Here is a 17,141-nt window from a genome sequence, read left to right as displayed (position 1 = left end):
TTGATGAATTACTATACATTTTTCACACCATTTTTATATATATAGATATACCGAAAATACATACACTATTTTGTCTTCGGTCGTTATTGATAGACCACCTACTGTTCTTTGATAAAAAATAAAATAGCTTCGAAGTGCTTTTTAGACTAGGAAGTTATATAAAATTTATAATGTTTTCAAATATATTTTAATTTTTGCTTTATACGGTTATAGTGTATACAGTCACTCACAGAAGTATTCGTATTATAGTTTTTCATAATATTCAAAATATTTTGAATATTGAACTATTTTTGCAAATTTGTATTCAAAATATACCTCATTCTATAAAAAAAACCTTAGGAATCAATCTTGTTAACTTTGTACAATGTTCACAGAAATTTATCAAACTTAAAAAAACGTTCATCAAAATTTCAAACTCTTTATTCAGAATCTTTAGAAAATTTTCGAGTATGTAGTTTTGTAGCCCATTCAATTTCAGTAGGGTAAAATTCAAGTTTGATGTCGCTACAAAATACCGTTAATATTTGAGATTTTTTTTCAAGGGTGTTCAGCATTTTCTTCCATATAACGAATGAAAAAAGAATCAATTTAAAAAAAAAAAATACCAAAATACTTAGCTCACCATTTGAACATTTATCGAGTGATAGCCATGATGGTTCACGTATGCTTCCTCATGAGTTTTAGGACCCAAAATAGAAACATGCGAGCAGTCTACCGCTCCAATAGTTCCTCCAACGAAAGGCGCAGGTGCTGAAGCAAACACTTCCTTGGCAGCTTGACGATCCACCTGCGTCATAGGGAACTTAACCTCCTCAAAAAATAGTCCACTGTTTATGGCATCAGTTACGCGATGTATACAACGGCTTATAGATGATTGGCTCATTGATATGCCCCACTGTTCCCCTACAGGCCGTTGGTAGCATCCTGTGGCATAGAAGCGTAGTGTACACAAAACCTTCAAAGATAAACGATTTTTGGGAAATGTTTAGTTATTTGTACAATGATTTTGTGGTGCGGAGCGGAGGGGGAGAGGGTGTGACACCTAAAACCATACCCGTTAAAAAGAGCACAGCCAAAACTCCCCTCTCTGACCCCTCTACAGACTACAGGGGGCCCATTTGAAAATGGGTTCACCCCATTAGCATTTCAACATGGAAGCCACATCGAAACTTACAAAAAAGTCCATAATTAAAACCGATTTTATTAATAAACTAGTGCTTGGAAATTTGAAATCTTTGTTTTAAATTAAAGTTTAATCCTTGGAATACACGCGTATGTTAAACTTTTTAGATTCGAGTCACGCGTTTGGGCATCATTGTACAGATAACTAAACCGTACCCAGGAAATTATTGTATACATACTACATATCCAAAATTGCATGCTCTCATTATTTAAAGATCTACCAGTTTTTCCCCCGATATTGAGGTAATCCTTTTACCTTTCAATTGGATGAGCTCCATTGCGGTCTCTGGGCCCACACGATATAGCTTCCGGAACTCGAAAGGCGCCAGCTCAAATGGATCGTGAATGTCCCGGAGCAAACGCCGATCCACTGTGGGTGTATTTCTGACTCCATAGTTTCGGTGTAAACTATACGCCACATATTCAAACGCCATTTCTTTTATATAAATTCACTTGGATTTACTTGCGCGCAAATTCGTTTGGTTAACACAAACTTAACAACACCAAATGAGATGTCGATAACTTAACCATAAACGAATCGTTAACGAAACAGCTGATTTTCACTTATCGAATATCGATAAGAAAGTACTTATTGAATAGCAAAATCTTTAAAATTATCGTTTACCTAAATTAGCCACTGCGAATGTCGTTAAAAAGGTTACCGAATCGCACTACTGCACAGTTTCGACTCAAAACCGAAATAATGCATACATGGAAACGAGCTTCTTTCTGCGCAGGCGGCCTTCGGCCGCGCTTAGAGATTATAACCCTTACTAAGTAGAACTCTCCTTTCCGTGTTGCCGGAATAGAAGGGCGGAAGTATTTTTGCACAGAACTTATTTCTGCGTAGGCGGCATTTGGCCGCGGTTAGGGATTATAACCATTACTAGAATTCTCCTTTGTATGTTGCCGAGAAAGAGGGGACGGAAGTATTTTTGCACAGAACTCACTGCGTAGGCGGCCTTCGGCCGTGCTTACTAAGTAGAATTCTCCTTTCTGTGTTGCCGGAAAAGGTGACCGGAAGTATTTTTGCGCAGAACTTCTTACTGCGTAGGCGCCCTTCGGCAGCGCTTAGGAATTATAACCCTTACTAAGTAGAACTCTCCTTTCCGTGTTGTCGGAAAAGAAGGGCGGAAGTATTTTTGCACAGAACTTCTTTCTGCGTAGGCGGCATTTGGCCGCGGTTAGGGATTATAACCATTACTAGAATTCTCCTTTGTGTGTTGCCGAAAAAGAGGGGACGGAAGTATTTTTTCACAGAACTCACTGCGTAGGCGGCCTTCGGCCGTGCTTACTAAGTAGAATTCTCCTTTCTGTGTTGCCGGAAAAGGTGACCGGAAGTATTTTTGCGCAGAAGTTCTTTCTGCGTAGGCGCCCTTCGGCCGCGCTTAGGATTTATAACCCTTACTAAGTAGAATTCTCCTTTCTGTGTTGCCGGAAAAGGGGACCGGAAGTATTTTTGCGCAGAACTTCTTTCTGCGTAGGCGGCTTTCGGCCGCGTTTAGGAATTACAACCCTTACTAAGTAGAATTCTCCTTTCTGTGATGATAACAAAAACCGAAATAATGCATGCATGCACAGTTTCGGTGAAACCGAAATAATGCATATGGCGAAAACCGAAATAAAGCATACGTGCACAGTTTCGGTTGAAACCGAAATAATGTGTAAATGCACGGTTTCCACTTGCGCAATTTCGGTGCCCCGTTACGGTTGAAAGCCGAAATAATGCATATGGCAAAAACCGAAATAAAGCATATATGCACAGTTTCGGTTGAAACCGAAATAATGTGTAAATGCAGTTTCCATATGCGCAATTTCGGTGCCCCGTTCAATCGTTTTATGGGCATAGCGCCGGGTCGTTACGTACCAGTTGCGATAATATGATGGAGCTTAAATTATTTAAAAAGAAGGCTGACGCACAATGGGCCAATTGGCGACAAAGTGGAATTTTGATGTTTTGATGACTCCAACTTGCTAAGAAATGTCCAATTACGTAGAAAAAATTATTCTTTGGTGTTTTATAGCCCACTTTAGTAGTTTTTTTTGTAGGTCAAATTTGATGTTTTGAAACTTTGTTTTCTAAAAATTACACCAATCAAATAGACATTTTTAAAAAGTGGTGTGTTCTTTATCACAGTGGTGTGCCAGAACGCTGAAAAGAATGTATTTGGCATAGAAAACGATGTTTTCTTTTACGAAATAAAAACAATTAATATGTGATGAGGGACGTAGCTAGAGTAATGTGTCAAAATTAGGCGTTTTACGTAAAAAAAATTTGAACAAAGTCGAACTTTTTGGACAATCTAAACCAATGCTGTGCACACCAACACAGTCTCATTTTGTCGTGGCAATAGTGCGCCGCGCTCAGTTATGGTTGCCACGTTTTTATAAATGTACTAAAACCCAAGAATTATAGAATACTATTAGTTTATAGAAACTTTTTCATACGAAAATTTAATACTTCTAAAATTGTAAAAAAATTTAAATAGATTTAACCCATTTGTTTAATACCTGCACACAATTTTATTGGAATCTTATCTTTGAAATGCTGGCCGGCCAGATTATTTCGGTGTTTAGATTTTATTATCTTCATATAAATAGGAATTTACCCCTAAAAATAGAGTTTAACTTATAAATATTATTCATTAAATATTTTTGGGTATAAACCAGCATTTAAACTTCTATATCGAAACAAATTATTCTAAAATATGACATGCAATTTGTACACTTTTTTGTAAAAATCATGGGACTTATTTATTACAAAATTATTGAACGTTGGTCAGCAAGCAGGGTATTTTATATTTTTTTAAATTGACACGGCATAAAAAATACAGTTTGCTTATATTAAAAATACGTAGGCATAACCGCATAACGGATATTGCGGCTTGTTGAAAGTTCTTTGAACAATAAGCTCCAGTTCTTGTATAGGGTCGCACTATTTTGTGTTTGAATCGTCGCAAATGCATGCAAACGCCAATCTAAGAAAAACACATCACTTTTTACTTTGGGGATTCTTTGTAAATTTCTTACACAAAATGTGGCAAGCGCGTGCTATAATTACGAGGAAAAACAATCCACAGCCGAGCATTATGTTACATTGGTGAAATCTGCAAGCAGACTGATCGAAATTCGCTGCTTTGCTTCTGTGTACGTATACGAACTGTGATGCTGGCGTTGCTCGCGAGCAAAAATTGCCCACCTCTGATCTAATCACTGTACTATCATGTACTTTTCTTAAAGTTTTTTGAGACTCCATGATTCCCCCTTTTAGATACTGCGTAAACCAGACTTTGCACGACCTTGCAACAATTTCAAATTCCATATTATATCAAGAAGTGTCTGTACGAAAAAGTGGTCATAGTTACCCAAGAGTTGCGACTGATGAAGCAGATGAAAGTTCACACTCCGACGGTGACATTTCGCAGACATAACCCAAAAAATATATATCAAAAATAAATATGCAGTTATAAGTTATATATTCATTAAAAAATAATTGAATATATTAAAAAAATTTACATTCAAACTTGAAATAGTGTTTTCTTTGCAGTGTAAAGCTTTAAAATTTATTTAAACTTTAAATACTTGTTTCGATTATATTGGTCTCAGATCCCTTGGGAAGGTTAGAAACTATATTTCCAGCATCTACATAAACTCCTCTTTCTCTTCATCAGAATCGGTAGGACTTAAGAAAGTACCTCGAAGTTGTTCACACGGGTTTCGTCAGGACTGGGCCAAAAATCAATATTTTTGCATCACACGTTTGGGTACCAAGTATTCAAAAGATGAAGCAAATGTGACCATAAATAAGATTCTTTAGGATAGCTCTCAATCCCTGAGCCCCCTATCGGAAGAAAAATCCTTCTAAAAACCTTTCCACAAAATAACAGACATTCAATGCGATTTTGAAATCTGGTAGAAAATTCTTCCCAATTAAATGATTCTTACCATTTTCTGATTTGTAGATGTAGGTTTATCCATAACCTTATCATAAGTAGTTCCAGTGATAAGCGATATAGATATTGTATTTTGTATGGAAGGTGCCACATCCCCCTTTCCAATACAAACCTCTTTTCGCCATAAGTACGTTTGAAAAAGCGGTTCCATAGATAAGCGATATTTCGAATTCGGTTTGTATGGGAGATGCCACGCCCCCTTTTCCAAAACCTACGACTTTTCGCCATAAGGACGGAATTGATACCGTATGTAGCTGTGTCAAAGCGGTTCATAGATAATCGATATGAGAATTTCAGTTTGTATTGGAAGTGCCACGTCCCCTTTTCCAATACCTATGGTTTTCGCCGTAGGTAGGGTATTTACAATTTATGCATACGTGCCAAGTTTCAGTTCCCCAGCGTGATTGGTTTTAGAGATACATCATTTTTCAGATTTTAGTCTATGTCAGATGCCACGCCCCCTGTATAATGGGGTTAACATTTCTGGATTAGAGGAAGTTTGGAAAGAACGGTTCCCTCAAAAAAGCGGGTTCAAAATTGTACTGTGGCGTATTTATATATAGATACCTTCAATATATCGTTTTGGCTACAAACCCTCCTCAAAGGACCTGTGGTGTCCGATTCTTGATCAAGCTAAATTTTTGTATGGCCGCTTTTTACAACAATTCTAAGCATCTGAAGCAATACAATATTTGTTTCCGGCTAACTTGTATGAGGCGGCCCACTGTGTGCCGTGTTGCTAGTTATCTCGAAAATAACTTTCAGTTTAATAAAAACAAATTTGAATATTCGAATAGCTTTCGCCTATAACTTACAACTCTCTTTTCACAATTTACTGACATAGAGCTAGATACTCTTTTTAGCGAATTCTTAGTCTTTCAAAGTTTTTGCGTAGTTGAAAAAACTAATGTAAGCCATGAGGAATTATAGATGAAGTCCTTAAATAGTGGTACTTTTCTACAGTTTCAAAAAATATGTAGTTTTGTTTTTTTTTCCAATACCACACTCAAACGAAGCAACTGAGAGGATCTTAAGTATAGAGTTTTCTTCCTGGCGCAAAGAGAGAAACCGGCTTCTAATTAAAATTATTTAAAGTGAACATCATATTAAAAGTAATATTAAAATGAATTGTAGAATTCTTTGGCTATCTAAACACTGATCTAAATGGTCTCATTATTGCTATTCAAAAATTTCATAAATATAAAATAATTAATTGGCCTCTGATGTCTACACTCATGTTAAAATGAATAACACTTTTATTTTCTATGAACTATATTTTATTTATGTACCAAAATATTGGGCGCGTTTTACCTCAACTGTTGCTGAAATGCTGTCAAAAGTGTGAGTTCAACAGTTACGTCTTAGAAACGGGATGATAAATTAACTGCCAAAACATTTGTAAACAAGCAAAATTAAATAAAACAGCACAAAAAATAAATATTAAGCCAAAAATATGGATAGTACAGGACTTATAATGGAGTTTTTCTTATTTTATTTTTAATATATGTATTTTTACGTACAATTTACAGACAAATTATTTTTTTATTTGAATTTTCTATGAAAACTGACGGAAGGGAAACATCACTGTCAGCTTTCACACAATTTAAAATGTACATGTGTACATATTTAAAAATGTCATGAAAATTGTGTTGCTAGCTTCATTTTGCAAAAATGTTGCAAGCTTTTTCACAGCGTGAACAGAATACTACTTTGCTAACGAAATGTTTTGTGGAATTTCACACTTATTTCACAGAAAGAAATTTTATATACAATTTAACAGCTTTTTCACATGAAATAGAAATAAAATACTAGGCTTAAGAATAAAGATTTTTAAATCGACACAAAATTAATAAGAAAATTTGAAGGATTTTAGATATTGGGTATGGTAGCACGAAATGTCACAATCTGCTTAATTGTCAGGTTGTTAATATGGCGACGAAAAAGTGACAATGGAACTACCTTGTTTTTTGTATCATGGTTTATGGTAGTTGCAGGGTTTCTGTTTTGTTTTGAGTGGGTCGAATAATATATCAGATGCGGTGTTTATTTGCTCATTTATTATTTTTCCGACGACCGTCTTTTGTTTGTATATCTCCATATTCTCTAATACGTTTAGGCGTTGTCCTTTGTGCTGTACATGGAGAACTTTGGCTGTCTTTCCTATTTTCATTGCCGTACAATGGTTTTCTGCCATATGGTTTGCGAAGTTCGATTCCGGGGTGGTAGAAGGTTTTAGCATTTTTTTGCTGCAGTCCCTTATATGTTCACCATATCTTGTTTTTATCTTGTGCCCTGTTTGTCCTATGTAACTATGTTGACATTCGCAAGTCAATTTATATACACCTCGTTTGTCTAGTGGGTCTTCCTCGTTTGCACTATTTCGTAGTATCCTCCCCACATTGTCCTTCGTTCTAAATGCTGTGTTAGGGCGGTATTGTCACTTGCGATGCGAATGAATTTGGCGAAGCGAACGGTTTGGCGAAGCGAATGGATTGGCGGACGCAACTTAAATATACATTAAGAGTGTTCTCTTTTACCAGCTTGTGCAAGTTCGTTGCATCGCGAACACTTTTAATACCTTCTCTTCCTTTTAATTCGCTTCTCCAAACCGTTCGCTTCGCCAAAATCATTCGCTTCGCAAGTGATAATACCACCCTTAATGTTATACTTTTGGAATACCTTAGCCAATTTATATGACGTTTTGCCCGTATAAGTCAAGACCGCCCTAGCCTTTTCATTATTTTCCTTCTTATTTGATTTCTTCGTTTCTTTGTCTTGTTTCTCTTCTTATCTTGTTCACTAGGCCCTTTCTGTATCCGTTATTTTCCGCGATTGCGTATATCGTATTAAGTTCTTTGCTGTAAGCTTCTTTTTCCAATGGGGTTCGTCAAGCCTGGTTATTAGATGTCTAAAGGCTGCATTTTTGTGCTGTTGAGGGTGGTTTGAAGTATTGTGTATTATCGTGTCTGTGGCCGTGGGCTTTCTATATATCCCGAATTCGCATTTGTTGGTAACCTTATTTATTTTAATTGTTATGTCCAAATAGTTTATTTTGCCTTCGTTTTCCTTATCCATAGTGAAATTTATATTCGTGTGTTGGTCGTTGAGATAGCCTAGAATTTGTTCTTCCTTGTCTCCCGTTACAAGACATGTGATGTCATCGACGTATCTTGCGTAGAACATTACTCCAGGCTTGTTGTCAGCTCCGTCATATGTTACATGAATACTTCCATTAAAATTGCAGATGTGGGATTACCCATCCCTAGCCCGTTAGTTTGTCTATATATTTTGTTATTAAACTTGCAGTAGTTTTGGTCTAGTGTTACCCCATGATTCAATAATACAAGGTTGGATAAATATTGACATTTGTGTCAATCGACTGCCTTGTAAGGTTGCATTTGAGAAGGAAAGAGAAGCGGGTAACAATTTTATCTCCTTTTGTGAAAAGGCAGTAGGAACAATAGACAATAAATTAACTTTTTATGGCCACATATATTTTAAAAATTAAATAAATGGATATTAACATAAAATTCTTGCCAAAGAAAAATCTTTGAAATCTTTGAAGAAATGTTCCCAAATATTCAAAATAAACCATGGTTTCATTGCAATTCCAGTATATATTACACAAAATTAATGGAATTTAAACAAATCCTTTATTCAAAGTGACTATATGAAGAATTATACAAATAGTAAAGATGCAATTGATTTAATGCATACAAATTACTCTTTTAAAAGTTATTATATTTGTTGCATTTAAAGATTACATGTTCAATATCTTAAATTGAATTACATTTGGTTTTTTTATTTTAAATTTTTTAGTAATGTTTTCTACTTTTTCCGCCAATCAGTCTTGCTAATCATTATATTGGTTACATTTAAAAGTTATATCTTCAATATCGCAATCGCAACGATTTTAGATATTTCGATAGTTTGTATCCTGGTGGTTCTCACAATTGTCAATTTGGACCCAACCGATGACTACGAAGTGGCAGTAAAGCACGCAATAAAACAGGCAAAAACAATAATAAATCCAAGGAAAGCATATACAATGACATTGATGAATCCTTCGGCCCCTTCAATGATCGCACTACCGAAAATACACAAGCCAGGAAATCCGATGAGACCAATTATCAACGACAAATCTGCACCAGGATACAAACTATCGAAATATCTAACATCTTTGCTGAAAGAAAAACTGGAACTGCCCAATAAATACACAATTACGAATACAGCGGAGTTAATTGAAAGGATGAAATCGCTAAAAATACCCAAATATGCGAAATTTGTATCATTTGATGTTAAGGATCTTGCAGCCTTTTGACATCTAATAACCAGGCTTGAACGAACGCCATTGGAAAAAGAAGCTTACAGCAAAAAACTTAATACGATATACGCAATCGCGGAAAATAACGTATACAGAAAGGGCCTAGTGAACAAGATAAAAAGAGAAACAAAAACGAAGAAATCAAATAAGAAGGAAAATAATGAAAAGGCTTTGGCGGTCTTGACTTATACGGGCAAAACGTCATATAAATTGGCTAAGGTATTCCAAAAGTATAACATTTACACAGCATTTAGAACGAAGGACAATGTGGGGATGATGATACGAAATAGTGCAAACGAGGAAGACCCACTAGACAAACAAGGTGAATATAAGTTGACTTGCGAATGTCAACATAGTTACATAGGACAAACAGGGCGCAAGATAAAAACAAGATATCGTGAACATATAAGGGACTACAGCGAAAAAACGCTAAAACCTTCGACCACCCCGGAATCGAACTTCGCAAACCATATGGCAGAAACCCATTGTACGCCAATGAAAATAGGAAAGACAGCCAAAGTTATCCATGTACAGCACAAAGGACAACGGCCAAACGTATTAGAGAATATGGAGATATACAAACAAAAGACGTTCGACGGAAAAATATGAGCAAATAAACACAGGATCTGATATATTATTCGAACCACTCGGGCTATTATATGCAAAACAAAACAGAAACCCTGCAACTACCATAAACAATGAAATGCAGGTCCAAACTACAGAAACAAAGAGAAAGAAAATAACTGATTTTTACCTACCTGCTAATCCATGCAAAAATTAATCAAAAAAGAGGTGAGCAGCTAATTTCTACCTGAGGATGTACACACAGAACTGAAACTACTAGTTGAACGAAAGAATATAATCCAGTGAGACGTACCTTACTATGAACCAACGACGATTTAACACGGCTATAAATAGTGACAGACAAACAGAAACTATTCAGAACGAAAAATTACACTGAAGATGGCACAACGCCGAAACCGGTTTGTCTCCAAACCAAATTTGACAAGGGATGACGGAAAATCGTTCCATATTACATCACACTCCTACCCTGTCGGAAACACCAACAACGAAAATGAGAATATTATCTGTTACTTACATTCATAACACAAGCATGGGCGTAGCCAGGTAGGGGCAGAGGGGTGCTCGAGCCGCCCCCCTAACTTTCAAATTTTCCTTATATATATATAAAATAGTACCCTGAAATGCCAGCTTAATAGGGTCGAGCCCCTCCCCCCCCCCTAAATTTCATTCTGGCTACGCCGATGAACACAAGGGAACAGTGATTTTGTTGCATCAAATGTTAAAGCTGTTTTTGGTACACATTTTTATGCTGATTACGATCCCGTAAGTATAAAGTCTCCATCAGCTCTAGATTTGGAGAAAAATGGGGTCAAAGTGTCAAAAAATCGTGTTTTTGCAGTATTTTAGAAGGTCTAGCAAACAAACAATAGGTGATAGAACCTTCCACTTAGACTTAACGTAAAGCTACAGCTCTCAGCTACCATCCCTGAAAATACCATCGCTGCACCTTGACGTGATGGTCACTTACAGTCATTTATTGAACAAGGACAAAATACTGGTCTGTTGTGCTATGGAAAGAAAAAAAATTGTGCCGAAATGAGTTTTTGCTGTTCAATGAATTACTATAAGTGACCTTAGGATCCAGGTGCAGGGATGGTATTTTCAGGAACTGTAGTCGAAAGTTCAGGCCTTAATTTGAGCCTTCGTATAGGGCTCTATCACCTTTTGTTTAAGTGCGGTGGGTACTCAAACTTCGCACAAAAAGGTGTTGCTGTTCAATAAATGACTATAAGTGACCATCAAGACAAGATGCAGGGATGGTATTTTTAGGGATAGTAGTCGAGACTTCTAGATTTAATTTAAGCCGAATATCACCTTTTTCTTTCATTGCGAGAGCTTCTAATATATTGCAAAAAACGTTATTTTTTTACACTTTGACCTCGTTTTTCTCCAAATCTAGAGCTGATGGAGACCTTATACTTACGGATTCGTAATCAGCATAAAAATGTCTATCAAAAACAGCTTTAACATCTGATGCAGCAAAATTGTATCCCATTTTTGTTCCCTTGTGTAATATTGCTTTGAACAAAAATGTCTTGAAGTACTGATTTTTTAGCATGGAAAGGTGTAACGTATTGATTTCGCGCGTAAAAAATCTGGTAACTCTAGCTTTTATGTAACGATGTTATGAACGTTTCCTTCCGTATAGTTGGAAAAACGCCCTCTTTAAGAGACAAATTAAATAACGCTGTTAACGGCTCATAGAGATAATCAGCACAATTTGTAAGAATACAAGTAGGGATTTGATCAGGACCATAACTGAAGGACCGCTTTAAAGATTTCAGATAAACTAATACACCATCTGGAGATATTACTGGGATATTTATTGAGTTAATTGGACATAGTTTAAAAGGATAGTCAATGTTAGCATGTGAGTTAATGGAATAATTGGATTTGAAAACCGGAGCGAACATGTTAGAAATTGTTTGATTATCTCTAGAGACGGTATTTTGATACTTCATGGCGGAAGGAAACCCACGTATAAGGCCATATAATGTAGTAAATCTTGGTACTCAGCTAGGAAGGCATTTGACTCGCGAGATTTGATAATTGCCACGCCCTCCACTCCTGTGGGTGGAAACATTAAATTTCATCTGATTTCGATAAATTTTAGTTTGTACTCTCTCTTTTATTAGAATAGCCTTAATATAAAAGATGGGGAAGATTGAATCACTACAACGTCTACAACTCGCAAATCATTAAATGTGATTTTAGTTTTCTGCTTTCCACTCTCCACGGAGTCTGGGAACAACAAAAAAGTCTGTCTGACATGTAGCTAAATATTCGATGTGGGGATCTCTTCATAATGACCCTAGGTGCAAGAAAATGGCAATCTTAAAATCCGATTTGATCCTTTTCTGAAGAAATCTTAAAAGAGAATACATATTTTCTTTCCAACTTTAATAGATTTCTCTTAAATACAGCGTGAGGTAGGTATACATTTTGAATGTATTGGTTTATTCTGTTTTACATTCAAAAATCTGTTATATTAAACAAAACTAATAGTAACTCCAATATTACATGCTAAACAAAAATAAATACAATACAATGTATTACACAAGAAAAAATTATTTAAACATTTTGTTTTGACTCACACAAATCAGTATTACTAATAGAAATACTTTAAATATGGAAAGATGAGAACTCGACGGCGGCATCTTTCACTTTTTACGAATACGAAGAGTCAGATTGATTTTTCGCTTTTTCTAGGAATTGTGTCAAGTGCTGAAGAAGAACTGATTCCCAATTTTTGGCCGATGCCGATTCCTGAAAAAAAAACTACCTGAATATAAATTCATTCAAGAACAAATGTTTTTAATAAATTTTTATAGTAACAAAAGAAAAGCACAAACAAATAACATTACAATACAATCAAAGAACGTAGATAACAAGAAGGGACAACTCGATTCATCCAATTAAAAAACGTACTAGAGCACTGCTTTTCTTTGATACAACTAATCATTCAAGAATCTATTCACTTATTTATGTACATGCATAAATATGTACCAGAGACCGAAAATAACCGGCCCACTTATTACTGTGTCACAAATTGTCATTTATTTCTTGTTATAAAAAATAAATCACTCACAATAACTTTCATACCAAGTTTTTGGTTTATCTGCATTGGTTAGACTTTTATTTGATTTGATGTTTTTCACCTTTCGAATTGACGTTTTGTTTTACTTTTTTGTTTTAAATGCAACGGTAGGTATGTTAAAAATACTGAGTGAAGTGCTGCCGTTGTTTGCTTGTTGCTAGTATAGTTTACTTAATGAAGGGAAGAAGATTGGCCGAAAATCAAGCCTTGAATTCCGCATCTTTTTTAACTTGGATACGAGTAGTGATAAAATAGTTTGAGTGTGTAAAGTTTGTAAAAAAATTTTATAACGGTGATTAGTTGAGTGAACAAAAATAGTTCTACTTACTATTCTTTATAGTTTCTTTTACTTCGTTGCATTTTCATCATATATTTTCTCTGCAGCATAATTAAATTTACTAACTCACCTTTTCAACAAAAAAAAATCATAAATAACTGCGGTTGGCCTTTATTTTCGTTAGCGATTCCATTTCTCACAGTCATTAAACGTAAGCTCTTTCACATAAAACGATTTCAGAGTGATATATCACAAAAAGTAAAAAGTAAATGGTTAATGATAGGAAAAGTTACGATGTGTTAAAAGTGGACCAGTTATTTTCGGTCTCTGATATGTACATATTAAAAGTAGTACATCGCTTATGCATATGTACATATGATTCCAATACTTTGTTCCATAGTCTTTTTCTTATTCAATGTTAAGAAAATAGTTCATTCGAAATCAAATTTCTTAGTTGGACTCATAGTAGTAAAAACATGCAGCTTCTGCTGACTATAAAGGTGTTGTATTGAATACAATTCGTTAATAAACAGTAACCGTAGATTTTTAATGATAAAAGTATTTTTGTCAGGTAAACAATTTAACAATCCAGTGAAAAGAACCCGAAGGATTTAGGAATTCAGCGATCAATTCAAGGATAATCGTAACAATACATACAGTAACGACATTTTAGCATTCTTTGGCTATTTCCCTTTCGTTTATTTAATGTTCCTTATTTTTGTATGAAAGTATAGCTCGATATCTAACAGAAACCATTTTAGTAAAAATTTCAAACATTCTGAGTATGCAGTTTTGTAGCCCATTCAATTTTATTCTAACCCTCGAAAGATAACCATATTGCAACTTACGTAACTTTTGGAAACTTTGGAAGCTTTGAGCGACCTCTAAATATTTTTTGATTTCAAAATAAAAAAATAAGGGTATATTTTTCGGTATAGAACAATCCTAGGGGGTGAGAGCATAAAAATTCCGACTTTACTTTTTCATATACATATTTGGACCACCCTAATGTACATATCACAACATTACTTCAATACTGTCATAACTCAAAAAACTAAAAGCTCGAGAAAAACGGCATTAACGTTTTGAATTTACATATACTCCGAGTGTAAAAATTAATACATATTTTGTTCTAACGACTACTGGTAATCATTACAGCTATGAAATTTTTTCACATCATAAGAAATAGGTAACGTACATTTTTGCATACTTAACTAGATTTTTTGCTTTTTTTGGATTATGGCACTTTTCTAGTAAATGAGCGATTAACATATGTATACATATCGTCACGTGAAATGCAAAGAGACAACCAAAATCGTCACTGAAATGGGAAAATTCGTGAGTAATATTTTTTGTTTTTTCAAAAAACGATGTGTAATTCGATGAAATCCATCATATAAATAAAATAGTGTATTTTGATTTTTTTATGAATTACGACTTTGTGCATTTCAGCGACGATGCTTGCTACGTCGTTTTGCATTCAGGTTACGATGTTTGTTAACTATATGTGTTTATATGTATTTATTGAAGCCCGATGCGTTAAAAACTTTGTCACTTCCCGTAATTCCCTACTGGGTTGCTCATACCTAGCAGTTCTCTTGTGCTCACCAACACAGACACAGTTTAACTTTTGCCGACCACTGCTTAGCCCCCCTACTATGAATTTTCATACGATAGACGATAAACGCTTACAAGCGTGTCGTACGAAATCAGTTCTGGTATTATCGTATTCATACGCCCGACATATGTATTGTTGTGAATGGCTGTGGTTTTTGATCACTTTTTATTGTGAACCATTGTTTTGCTTGACCTTGGCTTGTCGGTCCAAACAGGAATCTTTATTTACGGTTGATGGATAGCTCGTTTCCAATGGATGGTGGCAAGAAAGTGGCTGACTTACGTGTAATGATTTTGTATTACCGGCTTATGGTGACTCAATTGCTGTCGAATGAATAGTCCAGATTTAATGCTCACAACTTCTTTATTCTACGCAACAACATGGCTAGGGATTTGCCGGAAGGAATGTGACGGCACCTGTAAGAAGTGTAAAACCTTCTGGCAACCCTATTTAGGAACTTCCATTGTAAATCAACGTGGCAGCACTTGGGTAACCTTTTTGACTTTCAAGTCATTCCATTGCTTTTGCTGCTAATAGCTACCACGCGGGTTTACAAGCCGTTCCATTAGACAAATTAATCTTAAGGAATCTACTGTAACTTGAATTGCATTTATTGAATAAACTGTTCCGTAAATTAACATTTGGCGACGAGAACATGGACGAAAAAACCCTTGCGTCAGTTCTGAGTCAATTTCAAGAGGCAAACCAAGCATTACTGGCGAAAGTGCTTGAGCAAAATGTACAATCGCTTCAACGTGTACTTGAAAGTGACACACATACGAGCAATACGCCTGTGTTCAGGCAGTTTAATAAAAGTATCGAAAAATGGCCTACCTACATCCAGCAAATGGAGCAGCACTTCGTGGCGAATGGAGCTGTAAACGAAACTCTTAAACGGGCAAGTTTTCTGTCGTGCATAGGCACGGAGCTTCTGCAGAAATTATGCGATAACGTAATAGAAGGGAAGTCTTACAGTGAGCTATTGGCAAAACTATCTACACATTTTGTCGAGAAACAGCACGTGCTCGCCGCGCGCTTTAAATTTTTTTCCATCGGAATGAAACCAAACCAGTGTTATGCGGACTGGGTGGCAGAACTCCGGGGAGCAGCTAAGGAGTGTATTTTTCAGTGCTCGAAAGAAAATTGCAACGAATCATTCATCGATAACAGCATACGGGATATGATAGTGATGCACACCCCACATGATAAGGTCCGTAGCACAGCGCTTCAAAAAACAAATCCGACCTTAGATGAAGTGCTACAAATCGCAACTATATACGAGTCGACGGTAAAGACTTGCAGCGAGATTCGGGGAGAAAACCTCAAGGCAACCGACACAGTTTATAGGGTTCAGCACACAACCAAACAGCGGAAGTATAGTAAGGAACGTGGTAGTCACGAGCGTAAGTCCAGGATTTTAGCAGCAGTAAGTAAATCGTGTCCTGGGTGTGGTACAGCTCATACAAGAGAGCAGTGTTATCATTTCAAAAACAAATCGAAATGTCGTCAATGTGCCAAGAGGGGGCACATCGCTTCTGTATGTCAATCAGAAGGCACACACAAAGCCTCTGCGATGCGCTATGGTAGCAAAATGTCGCAAAAAGAAACTGCGAATACCCTTGATGTGAACGAAGCATCGTTCGAATCAATTGGATTGCTCGAAACCATAAATTCAGTAGATAGTGAGGACAAGCCTACAAAAGTATTTGTCAAACTCAACGTAAACAAGCAATGCCTAAAGTTTCAGGTGGATACAGGCGCTTCATGTTCTCTAATCGGGTTATCCACATATGTTCAGTTGGGAAGACCGCCGTACTCGCCTACTCAGAAAGTTTTGAAGGCGTACGGAGGAAGCATAATACAACTGAGAGGCGTTATTCAGGTTGATGTTACTCACGGAGGAACTACCAAGAGGCTTCCAGTACTTTTAGTAGAGAGTGATAAAGCGACAAATATTATGGGACTCGATTGGTTTCAAGCGTTAAATTTTAGTTTAGTTATACCCACCGAAGAGTGTTATGCTAATAATTCTTACATTACATGTCGGGCATCAGAAACAAGTTTGATCGTTGAGCTGCAGCAACTCGCTCGCGAATATCAAAGGA

General features: G+C 36.1%; 1 protein-coding gene across 3 annotated transcripts in view; it reads right to left on the bottom strand.

Annotated features, from left to right (window-relative positions):
• Positions 1 to 17,141, bottom strand: part of LOC118748162 (putative nuclease HARBI1) — a 54,566-nt gene that overhangs the window by 19,272 nt on the left and 18,153 nt on the right. For 2 of the 3 annotated variants that reach the window (XR_004994026.1, XM_036482503.1), the window contains exon 3: positions 623 to 955. The exons of the other annotated variant lie outside the window; for it this stretch is intronic. Coding sequence is in view for 1 of the 2 variants with exons in the window: in XM_036482503.1 (XP_036338396.1) it covers positions 623 to 955 (333 nt within the window). In the remaining variant the exon portion in view is untranslated. The remainder of the gene's footprint in view (positions 1 to 622; positions 956 to 17,141) is intronic. 3 annotated transcript variants of the gene reach the window in all.

This window comes from Rhagoletis pomonella, unplaced genomic scaffold (assembly GCF_013731165.1).
Source record: "Rhagoletis pomonella isolate Grant_MI unplaced genomic scaffold, Rhpom_1.0 Rhpom_scaffold_00001, whole genome shotgun sequence".
In the NCBI taxonomy this organism is placed as follows: domain Eukaryota; kingdom Metazoa; phylum Arthropoda; class Insecta; order Diptera; family Tephritidae; genus Rhagoletis; species Rhagoletis pomonella.
The sequence above is the reverse complement of the archived record's forward strand: the minus strand, read 5'-3'. Positions and strand labels throughout refer to the sequence as shown.